A 21,676-nucleotide genomic window follows, 5' to 3' on the forward strand; every position below is an offset into this window, starting at 1 on the left:
GAGCAATCCCAGGCACAGCTACAGGTTGGGCAGAGAAGAGATTCAGAGCAGCCATGCGGAGAAGGACTTGGGGGTGTTGGTTGATGAGAAAATGAACATGAGCCAGCTTTAGTGTGCGCTCACAGCTCAGAAACCCAACCGTATCCTGGGCTGCATTAAAAGGAGCGTGACTAGCAGGTCAAAGGAGGTGATCCTGCCCCTCTACTCTGCTCTCCTGAGACCTCACCTGGAGTATTGTGTGCAGTTCTGGTGTCCTCACATAAAAAGGACAAGGAACTGTTGGAACAAGTCCAGAGGAGGGCCACGAGGATGATCAGGGGACTGGAGCACCTCCTGTATGAAGACAGGCTGAGAAAGTTGGGGCTGTTCAGCCTGGAGAAGAGAAGGCTGCAGGGAGACCTCATAGCAGCCTTCCAGTATCTGAAGGGGGCCTTCAAGGATGCTGGGGAGGGACTCTTCATTAGGAACAGTAGTGACAGGACAAGGGGTAACGGGTTAAAACTTAAACAGGGGAAGTTTAGATTGGCTATAAGGAGGAAATTCTTTACTGTGAGGGTGGTGAAGCACTGGAATGGGTTGCCCAAGGAACTTGTGAATGCTCCATCCTTGGTGGTGTTCAAGGGCAGGCTGGACAGAGGCAGGGAATTGGAACTAGATGATCATAAGGCCCTTTCCAACACTATTCTATGATTCTATGTGCCAAAAAGAAGGTTGTCGGGTTGTGAACCTGACCTGTAAGTGAGGTGGAGGTAAAAGTCACCTGTGATGTGGAGTTTGAAGGACAATCAATTTTTAAAAGAGAAAACCCAAATCCTCCTTCTTGGAAACATGTGTGGGCTGTGGTGCCCATGGTACAGTGCCAAAAGGCTCTTCATGAAGGCTGGGATGCCTTTGGCAGCCCTTCCATATATTAGTGGCTGTCTCCTCAGCATGGGGAGTCAGACAACTGGGAATGAATCTTCACTACATCATCTTTTGATTGTTTAAGGAAAGCCTGATGTTCCTTCCCCATGGGACATATGCCACCTCTGGGAAACGTGTGCTCACTCATCATACAGCAGTGAGACCTTGCTGAAGCACACATCAGTACTGGAACTGCTTTGATTCCCTCTGCCAGTGGTGACTGCAGAAGCCAGCCTCTTGCACCATCTCTCTCCCCAAGGAGGTGGGTGCCCGCATGTAGTCAGTGACGGCACCTGTTATTTTGGCTTAGGGTATGTCCAGAGGCTTCACCCCTACGCTGTGCCCTGGTGCTGTGACGTACCGACCTCGCAGAACCTCCCTCTGAAAGGTGCCGGGCACTCGCAGGTGAACTTGGATCTGATCCTGTGCCGAACGCAGACACCTCCGTTTTTGCAAGGGTTTGGCCTGCATGGTGAAGATGCTGTCAATGGGGAAGACACAGAACAGCCGTGTCACTGTGCTGAGTGCCATACAGCCACTCACATGCCTGCTGGAAAGCGGAGAGAGCTCCCACTTAGCCTGTTGGCTTTCAGTTCTTATGAGCTCCTAAAGAACACTTATCACCAGGCAGGTTACCAATGACTGAACCACCCACTGTGCATCAAGCATCACTCATCACTGACCAGCCCAAGGATGGGACCTGTAGCAGACTCAGGCTGGATGACGAGGGCAGGACCACACTATGCAGTGGGTTGTATGTGATTTTCTCCCACAGACAAGCAGTGATGAGGTGACCTCCCCGTGCTGTCCCCACCACGATCCACTTGGATTGGGCTGAGCACCTACCTCGTTGGCAGTCAGGTTTCTTGTAGGGATGATTGCAACTGCACTTAAAGTAAGGTGGAGTTAATGTAAGCAGGCAGTCTCCTCTGTGGCACCTCTTCTCCAGGCACATGTCCTCCACTGTGGAAAACAAAAAGACATGAGGTGCTTCATCAGCATTTGTGTGTGCACAAGAGCTTGGCCCATGTGGGCTTGGGATTTCTCTTCATTTTCTCAGTATCAGTGGCAAAGAACCTGGAGACCCAAAGAAGTGGTAAATGCTCCATCACTAGTGGTATTCAAGGCCAGGTTGGACAGATCCTTGGGTGAGATGGTTTAGTGTGAGGTGTCCCTGCCCAAGGCAGGGGGTTGGAACTGGATGATCTTACGGTCCTTTCCAACCGAAACCATTCTATGATACTATGACTAACAAGCAGCTCCTTATTGAGCACCTGTTAGGAGGTGGAATGCTTTCTGCACACCTAAAATCTGGATACTGCTTTAGACAGACCTAGGTCTAGACAGAGAGCTAAGTGTGAGACTTATAAACATGACTGGGGTGGGCTGTCAAAACCCTCAGCCCAGCAAACAGTGGGTTTATAAAGCCTTGTATTTGCTCCCATTGTCAGAGCTGTAACAGTAACATCAGGTGCCAAAATCAGGAGTGTAAGTTAGCAAAGGAACACTTACCTCTCTCACACGTGTTCCCAGCATATGGCTTGGGGCAGAGACAGCTGAAGCTGCTCCCTCTGTTTTCACACGTACCGTTGTTCTTGCAGGGGTTGGAGGAGCATGGGTCTGCTGGGGGAAGGATGGGGACCTTTTAGTTTACTTCCAGCTGCTCCACCTCCATCACCTGATTTCTCTTGCGTTTTCTGACCACAGAAGGCTGCCTTCCTAGGCGCAGCAGATTGTGTAACACACTGTGCTTATGCATCAGCTCTGCAACCACAGGAGCAGCTATGGGCTGCTGCAGAGCTTACTGCAAGTTGTAACAGCTCACAGCTTTGGGTCTGGACATCCCCAGCTCCCTTCTCTATGTCTATGATGGAGCTGTAATGGAGCAAGTTTTTCCTTAGCCCAGGGGCAGATTTGCCTCTATGGCAGCAGAAGAAACAGATGCCTGAAGAGCCAGAGCTGTGCCTGGGCATCTCTTTTCATGCACTTGTTGTGGAGGTATCTGGGTTTGTCATTGCTCTGTTTGTAAGGCAGCACTAAATCTTCCCTAGAAAAGCCATCCACCACCATGATGCTCTGTAATAGCCCTGGGTAGCTGCTGCTTCAAGGGAGCAGGCACCTGATGAGAGGCTCTTGAATGCTATTCCTTAGAACTGTGTTCAACCTCTCTATTTCAGGCTGTCAGGAGCAATTTGCACTGGGGACAAGCCACGTACCAGCTCTGCTCTCTTTGTACCAGGGGATAACCCAGGGTATGTTACAAGCAACTTCCCTGTTGTGTTCCCTGAGGAATCTCAAGGATCCTTTCCTGCTCTCCTGAAGTTTGGCAAAACAGAAAAAGAAAAAAGACTGCAACTGAGAGAAGAAAAAAAAAGAAAGAAAAAAAGAAAGAAACCTGCTCTACATTTGGTTCTCATCATAAATACAGAACATACATCCCATGAAAACAGCAATTACATCTTACAGTGTCTATAGACAAATAAGCCTGTGCTTTTTTTTTGTAGTAGCAATCAGAAATGTTCTGCATGATCAGAATCCATCCTGTGAAACCCAGAGATAAAACACAGGCTCCTTACAAGAGAAATACAAAGGAGAACACAGCAAACGATCCTCCTAACTCATCCCTTTGATGCAGGCATTTCGAGAGCAGGCTGGCAGCCGAGGCCTGCCACACTCCCACTGCAAGCACAGGGCTGGGATTGTACCGCTCCCTGCCCACCCCTCAGAGGTACCTTTTCTAGTATCGCTGTAGCCAAAATATGCCTCAAACCAGTCAGGGTCCTCTGAGTGCTGCTGCTGGTTAAAGAGGTCCTGCTCCAATTCAAGGTACTCATCATCGTACTCATAGTCATCAGCCTCGTCTGCAGGATGGGGTGAGATGAGAGTGGAAGAACAGAGGAATTAGGACTGCTAGAAGGAAAGAAGGTATGAAAGAGGTCATTTCCTGGGATGGACACAGCCCTTTTCTCCTTTGGCTCATCTGGGATGTTAGTCGGTCCAGAGCTTGCATCATCTTGAGGACCAAAGATGCCGTTCAGCTCTTCCTCGGTATGGGCAGAGCTCACTCAGCGCCCAGCATGGCCACCCCTGAGCACTGCTGGCCCCAGCTCTGCTCTCACAGGCAGGGAAGATGCTGATGGCTGCTACCAGCGCAGTGAGAAAAGGGGATTTACATTCCTACAAGAAGAAGGGTTTTCCCTTGTTCAGCTACTTTGATCACCATCAGCATCACCGCTGCTGCAGCACAAGGCAAGACCCTCACCGACATGCAGGTACCTGCTGCGTGTGGGGACACAGAAACCCATTCTGGGGGAAATTGGAAGGGATTGAGGGCCCAAGGTACCTGCACACCTGTGTAGCTCCCTATACACAAAGCCCCTTCTGTGGAGTGAGGGCCTGGCACAGCAGACCTATGCTAAGAAGTCCATCCTCTCCTCAGCCGAGCCGATAGCCAGCATCCTCCTGGGAGCCTGGCACCAGTGGGACGCACTGCTTTGCCAGCACATATTTGGGGGGTTGGATGATTAAAGTGGGCTGGCAGCTCCTTGCACAGGTAGGGCTGCTGCCGAGGGAAGCCACGCTGGTGTTTCAAAGACAAGCTATGGTAATGAGCAAAGCTAAGCTGCGTACAGAGGCATTTTAAAAAGCTCTCCCCTAGGGCCGGACCGATGGCCCCATGGATAATGCTCTGCCTTGAACTGATTATCAACTGCATTATCTTAGTTTTCTCTCCTCATTCATTCGCTTGCAGCCTTTATCTTTATTCTTTCTTTGCTTCTGAAAAAAAAAAAAGAAAGAAATTCCACTTTTGTACAATGGATGTTTTATACTTCATATTAAAATAGAACTGTCTTTTTTTCCTTCTTTTTTTCCTACATGCCAACTCTCACCAGAAAAAAAAAAAAAGGAGGAAAGTTTCACCTCATTTATTGCTACGTTAAGTCAAGACTCCTTTTCCTCAGCTCATTATTTCCACAGGAGCCGAGTCTCGACAATGTGCAAGTGTTGCGGAAGTGTGTGCCTTGCTGAGGAACAGAAGGATCTCGCTGGAAGATAAGGACATTGTCTACAGTGAACAAAATTAAATTTAATGTGAGGTAGTTGAGAAAGGAAAACAAAAAGAGGGTTTTGCCTGAAATGCAGCCTGCGAGCTCACTGTGTCGGAGGGGAGACTTTGCGAGCGGACTTGAGTTTGACGGGATTGTCTGAAGGAGGCTGATTTTGTTTCCCTGTTTGTTTTCAAAATCTCAGTGGGAAACGTTGCCTTTTATTCCACAGATGCTTTAAAGAAGTGTTCTGAGGGATGGGGGAGCCCTTTTAATAGGAAAATATACCTGCTAAAAGTTGTGAAGGATGAACAGGGGAGTTACGGCTGCCAGAAGCAGAATGCAGACATGCCCAGCATGATTTACAGAGGCTGGTGAGGACTCTCTGGAGTTGACGCAGGAAAAACAAGAGTTCCAAATGAGCTCAAATAGCCAAGCCGCTGTAGAAGCATCTAACATGATTTTTAAACCAACTCTTCAGTGTAAATATGGTGTTGAGAAATGAGAATACTGTCACTTCAGTTTGTTACACTGGCATCATATCTTAGCAATCTTTTAATGCTAATAATTAATCATTTATTAACAACACCTATGAAATTACTTGTTGGTCCCATTATGGACTATTTTAAGTACATCTCAATGGCAAACCCCAAGTCGGCAAAGATGCAATTCATGTTTTGCAGGACGTCTGTTTCTGACAGCTCTGCAAGTTGGAGGAGCACAAAACCCTATTCACACTGACAGGGAGATGACCCCCAGACAGTTATGGAACAGGAAAATGCACATCTGAGGCCAGTGTGGTACCTGTCAGCTCTTGAGGAGGGCACTTTGGGTTGTCTAACAACCCCCTCATGGGCTGGCAGTTACCACTGCAAGAAATGTTATGACCAGGCTGTGCAGTTAAAGGTGTAAGCAGAAAGGGCTTGAAAAACATCAGCAAATGCTTTTGGGTACCCTGGTTTTCCCATATGAATAGTGGGAGTCGTGAAGCTGAGCTGCCTGGTCATCAGACCAGCCAAGGTGATGAGTGGGCTGCCGAGCTGAGAACATCCCTACTTCCCCCATCTCTTCTTATGAAACTATGAAGCAGAAGGTGCCTCTATGGGTCACGAGTGATGTTTCCCATCTCCCAGCTACTCCGTGCCCTCCCCAGCTGCGTGAAGTAATGAAAAACAAAGAATAGAAAACCCTGACCTGGGTACATGACATCAGACTAAAAGATGTCGTCTTATTTATCATTGCTTCGGCACTAAATAACTATTTGGCTTCTACAACTCTTATTTAAGAAGTGCTCCCATTCCATTTTTTTTTAATTATTCATAACAAGCTATAGGTTTAGTAAAAGAAAAACAACACTTTTTTTGTATCTGAGCACATAATTAATGCACAAAGTCTGATACACTGGTTGATTTAAACATATTACTAAATCAGAGTGTTCACTCTTTGTAAGTGCTGGAAAACCTTAACATACTTTAAAAAAGCAGTGATCTGACATTTGTCACTGAAATGTGACTATTACACGAAATTAAATTAGACATCCTGCATGCAAATTTTCAAAGAATAGCTTTCCTCTGTGTAGTACAAAAAAATCCCCCCATAATTGATAGGCAGAGATTGACTTTTAAAGCTTCAAATCAGCTTTGAGGTCTGGGTGATCTTTTAAACTGCTCAAGCTTTCATCTGCAGTTTTTCACATTGCCAAGAGCTGTCAATCAAGCAATGGATTTCTGATCAATATCCCCTTGTTCATTAGCTTACATGGGCTCTCTGTTTCAGAAAGAACAGATATCCCAACGCCAGCAGTCACACTGTTTTCAAAACCTTCACTGGATCAAGTCATGACTAATGTTCCGAGTGAGAAAGTGATGCATTAGGATGCCATCGAGTGACCTGAATTGGGAGGTAACTTTGTTGGACTGCAGATGTCAAGATGAGTGATGTGCAAAGTTAAAACCTATTGCCAACACACATCAAGAGCGCCAGAAAGTACCCGGCGTTTATTCAAGCTCTCTGAACCTCTGGGGATTGACTGAAATGTGGCCTAATTTAAGCAGGATGAGTTTTCCTGCCACCTTTCTAAATACTTTTTGTCTCCAGCTCTGAGAATAATGCAGTGTTATTTTTATGGGGCTGAAATCCTGACTGTATTTTAAATAACGAGATGTCCCCCATTTACTTTTACAGAGACAAGACCTCACATATTTCCTCTCTTCCATACACGCTATAGCTGGGAGTATCTGTAGCTCCAGAAAGAAGTTGTGAAAGAGAGACCAGTTAACAACAAAGCCTTTCACATAGTTTTATGGCTGTTACTTAAAAGCGGTTTTGCAGCACCTTTTCCTTGGAGGGTTGGGAGCTGGGCGAAGGTGGATGATGACGCTGAAGGAGTCGGAATTGCAGAAGGATGGGGAATGAAGAGGGCAGGGGCAGTGGAGAGACAGAGGTAAGGACCATAAAGCCTTATAATGAAAGTTGTAATAACCATAAGGGAGGGAATGAATTAAGAGACCATGAAAGGGATACTCCATCATCAAAAGGCAAATCAGTTTGCACAAGGCCTGTGGGTAAAGCCTGAAGCCAAGCACACAGCTCTGTGGCCAGATACTTGCAGAAGCCAAATGCTCGGGTGCACAAAGAATGTGGAAATTTATGTTCCATACACATCCTCTTAGACGAGCAACATTGATCTGGGGAAAGCAGCAGTGCTGTATGAACTACAAGGCTGCTGGACCTTGCAGGTTTGACCTGGAAGCCAAAATGCCACTGGAATGAACAGTAGAAAATAAGTATATTAATGTAATGTAACATAATTTTGTTGGGAAAATGAGCATATTAATAAAATACTTTATTAGCTATAAATTATAAATTCAGATCTAAGAGCCACTGAAATAAAGAAAAGGAGAAGCAGAACTTATCTGCAAGAATACTAAACATATAAATAAAACCATAATCTTCTATGTGGACCAAGCAGCCTGCAAAAGGATGTGCAAATCCTGATACAATCTACACATCCACACGTAACATTCATCAGAGCTTTACCTTTATCAACATCTTAATGCTGCATAGCCCTTAATGATTTTTGACTTGCCTGAGCTTGTAAACACCTTTTGAACCTTCCTGCACTTAGCACAAAACACTGTGGAAATAAGTTGCACAGTTTGTTGTATGCTGCAAGGGAAAGTTAGCCTTCATTTATATGGCCTTCAGTTCTCATGCACAGCTAGACTCTTTGCTTATGTGAGGTTTGTAGGCCAGCATCATGATGCACCATGCATCCCCAGAGCTATGCTGAGCAAACGTAGCCACAGAATGCAGCCACGGGATTGTAGTGACGGGACAAGAGGTAATGGGTTCAAACTTAAACAGGGGAAATTCAGGTTAGATATAAGGAAGAAGTTCTTTACTGTGAGGGTGGTGAGGTGCTGGAATGGGTTGCCCAAAGACACGGTAAATGCTTCATCCCTGGCAGTGTTTAAGGTCACGTTGGACAGAGCCTTGGGTGACATGGTCTAGTGTGAGTTGTCCCTGCCATGGCAGGGGCTTGGAAATAGATGATGTTAAGATCTTTTCAACACAAACCATTCTACGATTCTATGAACAGTGGAAAAGTCCTGGCTTGGAACAGAGCTGTACAGTCTAGGAGTACCCCATGATCAGCTGCAAAGCGGTACTGCTGCTGTGCTTCTGGTTTGGGCTCCAGTGTGCCAGACATGCTCCTGCCTGGGATCCAGTGCAGCATTGTCCCCTGGACCAGCACAGAGCACATGCAGAGGTCTGAATATTACTCACCATATTACTCATCCAAAGTCAAGCACACTTTCTACTTGATCACAGGCCTCATTTTAAGCTCAGCAAAGCTGTGCATCAAGTTAATAAGATTCAGCACTGGGCACTAGAAAAGGCTCTTTGAAAGACCAGGTCACCAGTCCCTCAGTTTGGTATGCAGGTTACAATGAAGTCAAAACCACTTACCAGTCAGCAGGTCAGCCAGGGAGAATAAATGGGCCGCCTGCTTGAGATAGAAAAGGGCAAAGAGTCAATTTCTGAAAAAACAAAAGCCAGCACAACACTTGGTTTACAGCACAAAGATTCTGTTCGCCCCAGAGCCGGACATCCATTACCCACTTCGGAGCTAATTGGGCTGGATTTTCAAAGGATTAGCAAAATGTCTTCAAATGCCCCCTGCTCCCAACAGCCCACATGGGGGCTCTGCCTTTTCTGAGCATCCAGTCCAAGTGGCTGGGCTGGTGTGTTTTGGGGGAAAGCCTATCCTGAATGAGTTCGGTTGCTTCTTTGCTCACTAAGTGACCACGCACTGGCTGCTTGTCTAATGTGTCTGAGATACCAACAGGCCACTCTCCAGCTGGCTGCCAAAGCTCAGACAGGTAGAGAGGAGGTCAGGCAGTGCAGCAGAGCCCTGGGAGCCTGTGCTGATGCAGCCAGTGGGATCTGGACCTCTGAACTGGAAGGCTGTCAACATTTGAATCGAGAACAGTTCTGCCATTTCCCATTAGGAAATGCCATGTTCCCGACCTCCAGCGTGGAGCTCCAGCCTTTCCTGTTGGGCTCATGATCAAGGGCAAGCAACAAAAGGGAACAGAAGAAGGAAAACAGCTCTCAGGCTTTGAAGAGTGTGAGTGAGGTTTGTCTGAAAGGAGACACACTGACTCCACACCGGGATGCATCTCCTGCGTGACAATTTCAGCTTGCTTTCTCTCTTGCTCTAAACCCCAGCTATGGACAGGATTACCTGCCTGTGACGAGAATACATGTGCTAACAGCAGGTGTAAAGAAGGAGAATTGGAGCTGCTATTCATCATCTCTCACACGATTTGTCAGAAGAGAATGTATTTCCAAACAACTGAACACATGCTATAAAGACAACATACATGCACACATGCACACACACACAGTTACTATATGCACCTACATACTGCCACAGGTACAATTAACTAAATCTACACCCTGTTTCGTTATGCATTATATATAGAAATGGCATATAGAAGAATAACATTCTCAGCTAACATCGATTGCGACTAAGAACGAATGAATCAGAAGCAATGAGTAAAAAACAGGACCTAAAAAGCTCAGAATTTATGTTTGTGAATATTACCTGGAATATATAAATGAGATTTTGCTTCAGGCACGTTTGTTTCCCTCTTGTGTTTGAGCCAGGGAGAACAGACACTCCAGCTCTCCCCTTCCCACTGACTTTAATGAGCAATGTCCCCTGCACTGTTCAGCAGAGCCCCTTTCCAGGTGCACTTAAGTGAGCCACACACATCCATAACTAAATCCTTTGCAGCTGGGAGGACACACACATTCACACAATTGCCCCTCCTGAATGAGCACGGAGATGATGGTAAATGAGAAGGCTGTAAAAGCTCTGCCCTTGGTGTATATGTTTCTTAAGCGCAGGTCAGATCCTTTGCCAGACCCTGTATAAAGAAAAGGTTTAATTGCTCCATTTACAATTAGTGGTAGTGTTCATCCATATACACAGACCAAAACAGACCCAGCAACAGTGCTCCTTTCTGCTGGAGGATTCATGAAACTAAGAACAAGGAAGCAGCAATGGGAGCAGGATGAAGCAAGAAACATTTTGTCTCCCACGCCAGCTGTCTGCAGTGCCCTGTTGTGTTGATGGGGTTGGAAAGGGGTTCTGGGAACAGAAGGGTTGACTTCAGCAAGGTTGCCCCTGCACTCAGGGCAGCCCTTGGCCCCTCATGGGGATGCTAGAGGGTTTCAGCCCAGGCTGAGGGAGGTGAAGGATGTGCCTGCATCTTGCTCCTCCGTGCCTCAGTTTCCCCCAGCTGTAAAGCAGAGATGACACTCACACAATGGCCAAGACTTTGCTCACACACCAAGGGAAGGAGAAAGATCAGAGACCTTGCACTTTGCTACACTACTTTCTTTTCCAGGTTACCCACCTACCCCTCCCATAGCATCCAGGCACTCCTCCATGGACAGAGCTGACTGTGGAAGGGCAGATACCCTAAACTCTTGTAATAACTGCTGCCTGGGAAATGTGCAGGTTTCCTGTAACATCCCTGAAAGCAGGCAGTGGCTTGTAGTCTGGGGTGGATGAGCCCCAAACTTTGGTTCCTGCCTTTGGGTGAAAGCCTCCATCTGCTGCCACAGTAGAAATGTTTCTGGGAACAAAACATCCTGGAGCAGAGAATCCAAGAGTTAAGCTCAATCTCTGCTGTAAGACTCCAGTGTCCCTGGAACTCCCTGGAGCTTTTCCCCTTCATGAGCCTGTCAGATGCTTCAGCAGCAGATACACAAAACCTCAGGCAAAGCTGACTTCGTGGTGTGGACACTTTTCCCCTCCCTTCTGAGTTCTACTGCATCACCCACCAGGCTGCACTGGTTTTGAAGCATTGATCCCCTGCTAGCCAGTGCAAGGCCAGATTTTAGCCTTTTGCTTCCCTTTCCATGGTGGAGTGCAGTAGAGGAGGGACAAGCGCTCACCTCCTTCCCTCTTTCGTGCTTGAGCTCACCCTTTCCTCCTTGCCATAAGGGGATGCAGGATATGGGATGCAGAAGGCAGTTAGGAGACGGCACAGGTTAGGGGGCTGCAGAGTGAGGGTGCAGGAGGGGTGCAGGCAGGGGCAGTGAAGGCAGGACATCCTGCCTGCCGTGCCGTATTTACTCGTGGCCAGCAGAGGAGGATCTTGTCCTTCCGACGAGGTGCAGCACGGAACCCAACGAGCAGTAGGATTCAAACAAAAGGGGTTGGGAGAAGGAATTAAGGCTGCGGGGCTGGTTTCACCAAACAGCCTCCTTGCTGCAGCTCGACAGCGATACTCTGTGTGCTCTCTCAAGAGGGAATAAACTTGCTGGATCCTCTATGTAGCGGGTCCGCAGGGATGGGGGATGAAAATGGAAGAATTTGTGGAGAGGGATTTTAAATGTTATTACTTTAGGCTCATAAAAAAGAAACTGTGCAGAAAAAGAAAAATCCTGAGAGAGACATTTGATATGGGCACCAGTGCATTGCTGAGCGTGGAGCCGGTTGCGTTTATAGGGCTCTTAGAAAAACGTGGTGGAAGAAATGGCTGAAATTTAAAATACCCTAATTTCACCTGACCTTTGTTGTCTATCATCATCATCATAATGATTAGCACTTCAGTAAAACTTCACTTCCCTGAAGAACCATCCAAACTTTGCTAATTAGGCTTTGTTCCAAGGTTAAATGCTGCAGATACATGATACTCTCCATTTTTCCATTTCAATTCAATAAGAAAGAGAGACTAATGAAATGTAATGGATTTCAAACAGTAATGTCAGCACCATGAGCTTTCTTGGTCTCAGGACAGAATCCTACAGCTCTTTCTCAGACAAAAATGTCCACTTAATTCTTTCTGAATAAATCCAGGCAGATTTGACCCCAAATCCAAGGGAAATCATTTACAGCTGCCAAGGGCATTCTGCAGTTGAACTGTTTAGTGTGTCTCGGGTACATTCGCTACTCCTTATTACAATCAAAATGAATAATTAAACCACAAAAGCAGGTGGAGAAACAGGCAGCACAAAGGCAACAACCCAGGGTTAGGCTGCGCGCTTGCATGTGTGCAAACCAGAAGCAACTCCAGAGAAAACCTTGTAGCTACTCAAGCTGGCACGACAGGCTAGCAACGAGGATGAAAACTGCATCTGCACATACCCACAGTCTGCAACAAAGCACTACAGGAGTCCAGATATTAAACCTCATTGGTAGAAACTGGCCTATTGACTTAATTGCACTAAGCTGGGCAAATTCTCCTGCAACTCACCACCAAGTGACCTCCATGGCAGAAAAACAAGTATCGCCCCTTTCATGTGCTCTTCTGTGCAGCCACAGTTTTGCAGCCGAGAAGGAGGTGGGATGGGGAAGAACTGGAGGACGAGGATGGATATTTGATCAACTTCCATCTGCAACTGACATAAGGCATGAAGGAGCCATGAGGGCAGACACAACTACTGCCTTTTCGCAGTGAACCCCTTGATCCTGCTGACAGCTCTCAGTGGGAACCTTTGTCTGGGCTTCTCGCCAAAGGAGGAGGGAATCGACAGTTCTGATGCTCTTACAGTCGGCCAGATTTTTGCCTGCAACCATCTTGGGTAGTGACAGTCTTTGAACTTCAAGGGAAAGTGGCTTTTCCAGCAACGGCATTGTATTTCTCAGCCAAGGCCATGGTTGCAGTATAATGAAAGCAGGGCGTATTATCATCTGGAGCACACATGCAACACATGTTGTATTTTTAGCCTGGGAAACCATTCTCTGAAAGGATTCCACCAGAATCTCTGAGCTCTTCACCTCTCTGCTAGCAAGACATCTCCTGCCTCCACACTGAACTGCAACATGTGAGTCCGAGTGAGTGACACATTCATTAGACGGGTCCCAGGGCACCCAGAGAGGTTTACATTTAAAGTCTTCATTTTGGTGATTATTTAGTTGTGAACCTTTCCCATGGTAACACCCGATACAAAAACCACAGGGATCCAGGAAGAAAGCAAGAGCCCTCGGAGGTGCTGCTGAAACCAGCTTGGTTCCCTGCACAGGAGTTACCTGCTCCTGTTTTCCAAGAGATCAAAGTTTCCAAACTAATCTTTGCACTGTGAGAGATGGGCTGGTAGCAGCTGGCTGTTTCTAAAGCTGCTCACTGGTGGATGAGGTGTGCTTGTGCTCCCAGGTGGAAAACGGGGTCAGCCTCAGATGCCACAGCAAGGGGAAGCTACAAGATCTGTTTCACAGGGGCTGCAGGAGCCAGCTTGTCACACTAACAAGTGAGCTGCGCTATCAAACGCTTTTGCAGCCAGTGCTGGGAATGCAGGTTATACTGCTAGACTTGAAGCTTATGCAAAGTCATTAAGTCCTTTTAGTTACAGGGGATATCAACCTGCACGCTTCAGGGCATAAGCAGATTGCCTTCAGGGGTCAGCGAGGAACATCTCCCTCTCTGAGTGCGTGGTGCAAAATTAGCTGGGAGCACTCCCAAGGCTTTGTTGCTTTCCTGCTGCAGCAGGCAAATTTAGGCGAGCGCTGCAGAGGGGCATCACACCTGATGGGCCACAGACGAGACAGGCTTGACAGCACCCACTAATCTTTGCAGTGATTGCTCTATGACACAGCACAGCATAAAGCCCTCGTGTGAGTGGTGCAGTGCTGGAGAGAGGGTGAAGGGAGCAGGAGTAGGAGTTTCCCATGGGAAAAGAGCCATCAACAGGTGGAAAAAGATGTCAGAGTTTGGGGCACCCTAAAATGTTGGTCTCCAAGCAGCTGAGGCAAGGAGAGACCTGTACTGCTAAGTTTTCTATCTGCTGTGAGCCAGTTAGGAGATAGGCACTGATAGCAAGTTTCCTTTGCAATTGTTTGACCTTAATGTGCCACATTAACCCTTCCCTTTCCACTACTAAGTGCTCTTGGTTGTTGGACTGGTCTTGGTTAGTGACTTCAAAATGCTCTTCATCACAACTTAGTGGACATCAACTTTCTCAAGTTCCAAAATATTCATTGAAGAGCCACTTAGCCACTGTGCCCCCTCCGTGTCTCTCTCCCTGCTGCTAGGGGTGTTGAGTTTGCAGGGAACTCTGATACAAGGTAAAAGCCTGAACTGATTTTTTTGCCTCCTCCAAGAATGAGCTGAAGCACTTCAGAGCATATTTAAATGGGAGCTGCAGCTGGGCATATGAACAGTTCCATCACCACAGTGTTGTGCGATTTAGCCCAGCCTTGTCCAATTGCGGAGTTCTCTAGTCCAAAACTTCACAACATTTAAGCCATTTAAATGTGTGTGTATTTCAGAAAAGCTGCTTCAATACAAGTTTGATTAAGGGAAGATACAAAGCTGAATTGCACAATCTGCTGCAGCAGAGCTCTTTGGATTTCTTCTTGGCTAAATAAGGAACACTTAACAATACAATACCTTATGGCAGGCACACTTCTACCATAGTATCTTACTGTGCAGAATTGTAATTAAAAGCAGAAAATAACCTAACCCAACCTGAGAAGACCTGTCACGTCTGAAGTCGATCTTTGGCGCAGTTGCATCATATATGATAAAATATAGGACCAAAATCTGTTCTCATTAGCACCCATCATGCAGCTTTATGTCTTTTATGGACATAGTCCAGATTCATGCAGGTGAAATCAGTTTCTCTTCAGGTAATACGAAAGAATCAAACAGAAATATTTGCCTTAGGGTCCTGCTCCAGACCTGCCAGATCCATGAATATACAAGTGCTTTCCTGTTCTATTTTGTCTGACTTGATAGGAGCTATCACCTAAATCTGTGTTCGACTTGTGCTATATTTCACCAATAACAGTTATTAATCAGAGTGTTACTTATAAGAACTCCCCAAACCAGATTCAGATAAAAATGACAATGATGAAGATGCATAGTTCTGGGAAAGGATGGAAATAAGAATTTAAGGGTGTTTTCCATGGTTTCAGCAAAGTGCAAATCTGTTCTTTTTTCATTCAAACTATTTCAGAGTAAACTTTTTCTTTGGAACAAATCATTAACGCAAAAACATCCTCTCATAACATGTTTGTTATGCAATGGTCACGTCACGGCTACTCATTCCCCTCTTTTTTTTTTATTCCTGGGATCCACTCCAAGTGCTAAGCCAGAAAACCTTGTTATATTAATTATGAAGAAAAACCATGTTTTATTAAAAACTAGCCTGCTGAATATTCTGCCACGCTGCTTTTCAGTGACAGCAGAATTGCTTTTGCATTTTAGCAATGTTAATGAATTTTCAGGGGTGAGGTGGAGGGGGGATATGCTCTACATTTTCCACAGCAATATTTAGAGCAAAGTCAGATTAGGATCGTCAAAGCTAATGAATCAATCTAACTCTTAGGTATAGTTAGGAACAATCTGTGCAAGGCTGTGTTGTCTAAAACTGCACCTGCATCTTCCTCACTGAGTGTGAATTAACACAACCAGCTCATTATGAGTTTATTTATATTAGATTGGGTTCCCACAATGTCTGTAAAACTGGCACTGAACTACCTAGAACTGATCCCCTCAGTAAGTGGCCATATGTACTGGTGGATTAAGTGTGCCATATCCACTGCTGTCATCAGATAGATAGACCTGATTAATTAATAAAATTATTAATAAATACCCTATTGTGTGTTGAAAAATCCCTGATCAAAAATTCACGGAGTTCTTAAAAAAAGATTTATAACACTTTAAACCCCCTCACTACACATTTTTCCCAAAGAATTCAACTTAAAAATACCAGTATCTGAAATTTTGCACTGCATTTCAGCAAATACAAACCTGCATGCATAGAGACTATCATTAAGAAAGCAGGGGTTTGAAAGAACCTCAAATTCCTTTGTGGGAAACCTACTTGATTGCAGTGCTTGGAGGAACAAAAGAAATGTTTTGAAAACTGAGTTTTAGCTTTGTTTTGGTTGCAAGTCATTCTTTCAGTCTTCTTTAAAGAAGAGATGAATAGATTTGAGAAAGTCTATAAAGGCCATCTCTAGCTGCGTTGAGTATTTTGCTGTTAACCTTTCTTCCATGTCAGTAGCAATGATAATTCAGCCATCCAAAAGTTACGGCTGTGGTAAATTTTACCTTGGACAAAATAGCTTGCAAAACTTCCAAGTCAACACATACCCTGACCTGTTTAATCTGATCTCAAGTCCCTTCAGCTTGAAGATGAGCAGCCCAGCGGTTTGGAGCATCTCTCACTGCCCAAGACTGGGGAAGCGACAGCATTCCCCACTACACACCCCTGGGTGCAGTGTGTCCACCGAACACACCCAGACAGGATATTCCTTGTCAATATAGATATCTGCTCCTAAACCCCACGGGGCTTCTCTCTTGTGCAGCCTTTACTTGGGCACCTCAGTATCCTGCAATACCAGTACACAGATAAATGCTCCAGCTGCCCAGGAAGGGGTCAGCAAGAAACAGAGCTGGCACACAGCAAGAAAAGTAATTCAGAAACATACTCACGCAGAAATGTGTGTTCCCCAGGAGAATGACCAGTGGAAGAACATGAAGGGTCAGAGCACTGCTAACCATCCTTATTGCTCGTTTCTTTCTTGAAACTCCCCTTTTCTTCTTGCCTACGCCTCTTTCAGACAAGCCACAACCATTCAAGGGTGAGCTAATTCAGTGCAAATAATTAACCGTGCTTCAAATATTGTTTAATGTTCAACAGATTACCCTGATCAAATAAGTCCAGCCTGACCAGATAATCACTGCATTAACTGCTGGTAAGTGCTTCAAATCAAGGGGGTTGGAACTAGATGATCTTAAGGTCTTTTCCAACCCTAACTATTCTATGATTCTATGATAATAGCATAAATTGACAATAAACCAAAGTATTTTCCTTGTAATAGAATAATTTTGACTATAATTGTCAGTTGAAAAAAAGCATGAATTAGACTAACTGAAAAAAATAGTTAAGATCTACTTATAAAAATATAAGGTTTAAAAAAGTGTGGGTTTTATTATTTTCTATATTTCAGACACTGAGGTTCATGCTCTCAAGCATTTATTCACAGATGTGAGAACCTGGAATCTCTTTTCAGTAAAAGCTGAAATTCTTGAGTAACTCCCAGCCTCCAGACGCTGAAGCATTTCTAATAACAGCAGCAATTGAGGAGATCACAATATTATTGCAAGTATAAACAGCCCTCTATTGCGGAAATGCTGACAAACTTTCACTGATCAGATCCTGTTTGTGCTACATGTTATGAAAGCAAGTGAAAAGACATTCTTTCTCCCAGATAGTTTAGAGCCCGAGTAGAAGAAGGAGGAGGGTGATAGAAGTACAGTGTCCTCACATCACAGCCCAAATTCACATGGAACTCCCTAGCAATATGCTTTCTCTGCGGTTATAAAACGGTTAAATAGGATAGTGCTAAACACATTAAACACAACCAGGAGAAAAATGAATATGGTTGTCTGCTAAGAAGGACCTAAATAGCATACAGGAAATAAAATGGATGGGTGGCGTGTCCACATGGTGAAATATGAGGAAGAAAAGAGTGAAATCAGAAGGGCTTCCTCATTTCCTATCCAGGCTGCGATATTCTTGTGAAAAAGATAAGATGTGAGCACTTGATCACAGACTCTGTAATAAACGCTGAAATTTGGATGCCAGGGAACCTCACTTCTGATAATTTCTCACTTTGGAGCCTGAGCATCCTAAGGGATTTCATACATCACAAAATACACAAAGAATTTAAGTATACAAATTATGCCACACGTGCATAATTGAAGCAAGTGCCTACAAGCAAAATGTGTTTGAGGCTTAGTATGTTGGTGGCCACACATACAAGTATAAGAGATTCCAGATTCTTTAAGGAGTTAGAAAGACAGCAAGATAAAAGGAGTTAGATAACACACAACTTTATGTAACGTGTCCTTGAGTAAGCTGATTTGCACTGAATTTTAATGGAGCCCTGATTCATCAAATCTCAAACAGAATTAAGGTATGGACTGGATCCTAATAACATCATGCTTTATATCCATGAAAGATAAATTAAAGGATGCAAAACTGCTATTGACAAACATTGATTATATGTACTTTGAAGGACTTTGAAGTTGTGCCAGATGCGTCTTGTCAGCCTCCAAAGTTTTCTTTTAAATCTCATTGCATAAGGCTTTTACTTTTTAATTATTTTTTTCCCTCAGCCTCTTTGATCAGGAAAAAAAATGTAGATCATATTTGCGCGATGCTATTTCCTATGCATTTTATTTAGACATGCCCTTGTGCACAGCTCATATGTAAAAAGTGTTACAGGGCACATAGTCATCTTGCCCTCTTATCCTGGGTGCTGTTTAACGCTTAATTTACCTTCTCAAGCTGCTAAGTGAAATCTCGCCATGTGCAGAGGGGCAGCACAAAGCTTGTACCTTTTTGTGTCACATCAATCTACATAATTAGACGCAAGCAATAAGGTTGCTGTTCTCTCTTTTTACCCAGAAGAATTTTGACCAGTGAGAATGTTCAGTGGATCCATTTCATTCTGCTCCTGTGTGTGGCAAAGAGGTCCTCATGTCAGACCCTGTAGAAAGGCAAACCTGCTTGCAACTTCTGCTGATTTCAGAAGATGGACTAAAATTTAAGTAAGTAAAAGTCCTTCTTCCTCTTCCATATGTGTAAGAAATGTGTTGCCAGTAGGGAGCTTCAAGAAACGGAAAAGAAGCTTTGGAGCCATTTCGAGTCTTATTAGCAAAGGTGGTGTAGAATTTGGGTGCAGATGTTCTCTTTTTGGGAATGAACCCAATCCCTACATCTCCAAGCCCATCCTCGTGATGATGGCTTGCTCATCAGATACAAAGCACTTCTTTGTGACAGTACAAGCGCCTTCAAGCACTAAATACATAGGAAAAAATAGATAAGAACCATCAAATCTTTTTAAATTGAGAATGAATAGATGAAAACAAATGGATCAGAACTGTGGTGGATGGGGTGGGTTCTGCATAGCCATCTATGCTACCTTGAACAAATCATTTACTCTCAATATTCCTTCATTCCCACCTGAAGAGTGTGGGTAGTAACATCCCATCTCTCACTATGTGTTGCCTGTTTAGATAATAAGCTCTTCTCAGTATTTTTTCCTGTATTAATGAGCAGCTCCAGGCACAAGAGGTGCTCTGTTTTAACTGTGATGTCTACTATAAAAGAAAGAAAAGAATAACCTAAATGACCATAATCTCAATGATTTATTTGGGATTACTACTAAGTATTGCTCTCTGTAATGCTCGAGTAGTTTTGGTTGCCAAAATAAACAGTGGAATCATTACTTTGTTCTTTCTTTTCACCTAAAGGGGAATTTCCACAGGAAAAAAATATTTCCCTTGAACGTTTTTATGCCCCTGTGCACAACACCAGAAAGCATTTCAAGCCCATCCTGGCTGATAACTCTTCTCCATCCTCCAACACTAATGAATATTCTGTGCTCAGTCTTACCTACGTGGGTCTGGTGTGTGTGGATTATTACGTGTCAGATAAGCTAATGGCAGATCTAGTTATTAACACCAGAAGAAGCAAATCACCACAGCTGTGAGTGAAGAGAGAAAATTCCTTAGGTAAAATAAACCCAAAACTATCTATTATGCAAATTTAACACAACCAGTGGTTCTGGAAATACTTGCCGGCATCAACCAACAGCAGTGTGCCCACAAGAGCATGAGCCAGGCTCTTCAAGGGTCAGGGCATCTTTCCTCAGACTCAACAGCAATGCCATAGGATATGCAAAGATTGATGCTTTGACTTTGGCCTTTTCCACTGCTACCATTTTGTGGCTTTCTTTAAGGAACCTAATAACTCGAAAGCCCTATACAGGTTCACGCTTCCTTTTTAGTGTTCCCTCCTCTTCCATTAAACACGAGCCTTTTACAAATGGCAAATGAAAATAAGAAAGCAGAAGCCCTATTATTCCTCTTTATACAGAAGGACCGGAGTTGAGTGAGAGTATAGGGAATTGACTTTTAATATAAATTGGGGGAAGGGGGGGCAGGGGGGAGGGTTATTCTCTTTGTGAAATTCATCTTGGTGCAGAAAGCCAGCATGAGGTCTAGACACCACTTAAAACAACATTTAAAGGGTTGCAGTTGCATTTTGTTTCATAATTCTCTCTAGCAGCGCATTCCCAGTGATGGTTGCAATTCTTGGGCTCAGATCAAAAGCACAGTAAAAATTTAGACAAGCAAGCAAACAAACAAACAAAAACCAGAGTAAGTGCAGCAGCAGAAAGTTCTGTTGGACGTGCAAAAGGGCTTTTCCCTCGTCCCCACCGCTATAACCCAGAAATAACTCTTCAAAGGCTTTATGCAAGCTCAAAGCTGGTGCAAGAAGAGGCTCAGCTAGTTAGGGAGGGAGGCAATCCCGCTCCAGCAGTACACACCAGGGCCAGCAACCTCTCTCTGACACTGATTTGATACCAGACTTTTCCTCTGAAGGTGCATAAACACCACTGAGCCCTTGAAGAACAACCTACCATGGTGCAGCTTTGTTCCTGTCCTCAGTCAAAGACTGATGTATGCCCTGGCCAAAAGGCTTCTGTCCCCTCCTGGCCTCTTGGGTGTTCTTTTAAATCTTTCCTATAACAGCTCCAGATATTCTTGTTAGCTGTGCAGCTTCCTGAGCCTGGTTTTGTGTCTTGGAGCTGCCTGCTAAAAGCATTAAAATTGTAAAGTGCTGGACAAAGGAAGACAGTTTTGCTTTCAAGCTGAAAAACATGCATCAAAGCCCCTGTATTAAATTTACAGAGCATTAAAAACAAACAAAATCTGACCGTAGGGTAACATCATTTTGGGAAAGATGCAACGGCCTACCTCAAAGTCTGCATTTAATGTGCACGGCTCTCACTTAACCTGCCTAGGCTATAAATCCCAAGGGCCAAATTCTGTCCAATCATCCTAAAACAGATATGTTTTTACATTGCAAAGGTAGAGGTAATATAGTCTCTCTGTTCCAGTTACCAAATGCATCTTCCACAGGCTCTGTTTGTCCTTCTCCAGACAAAGTGCAGAGCAGGGAATATTATTCTGAGGAAAAACGTACAAGCTGTAACCCCATAAGGTACTCTCTGATGGGGGAGTTAGCTAGAGGTGGGAGCAGGGAGTAGCTCTCAGAGGAGAGCTGGCAGTAGCAGACGGTACCATCCTGCTGCTTTGTGGGAAAAGATATGCTTTAGGGAAGATGCAACATTTGGCTTTTAACCCAATGGCAGCAATAAGAGAGCAGGAAGGAAAGGAGAT

General features: G+C 44.7%; 1 protein-coding gene across 3 annotated transcripts in view; it reads right to left on the bottom strand.

The window, feature by feature from the left end:
* HABP2 (hyaluronan binding protein 2) overlaps positions 1-21,676 on the bottom strand; it is a 66,071-nt gene that overhangs the window by 8,541 nt on the left and 35,854 nt on the right. Inside the window, exons 3-8 of one of the 3 annotated variants that reach the window (XM_061458712.1) lie at positions 16,913-17,066; positions 8,922-8,958; positions 3,636-3,764; positions 2,416-2,526; positions 1,750-1,866; positions 1,265-1,384 (exon numbers count right to left, since the gene is read on the bottom strand). In XM_061458712.1, the coding sequence (XP_061314696.1) occupies positions 1,265-1,384; positions 1,750-1,866; positions 2,416-2,526; positions 3,636-3,764; positions 8,922-8,958; positions 16,913-17,066 (668 nt within the window). Of the gene's footprint in view, positions 1-1,264; positions 1,385-1,749; positions 1,867-2,415; positions 2,527-3,635; positions 3,765-8,921; positions 8,962-16,912; positions 17,067-21,676 lie in introns of all 3 variants that reach the window. The other 2 variants (XM_061458713.1, XM_061458710.1) reach the window with 2 other exon arrangements.

This window comes from Pezoporus flaviventris, unplaced genomic scaffold (assembly GCF_033815535.1).
Source record: "Pezoporus flaviventris isolate CSIRO_AGI_PZ_B2104156 unplaced genomic scaffold, CSIRO_AGI_Pfla_v1 ptg000029l, whole genome shotgun sequence".
Lineage (NCBI taxonomy): Eukaryota > Metazoa > Chordata > Aves > Psittaciformes > Psittacidae > Pezoporus > Pezoporus flaviventris.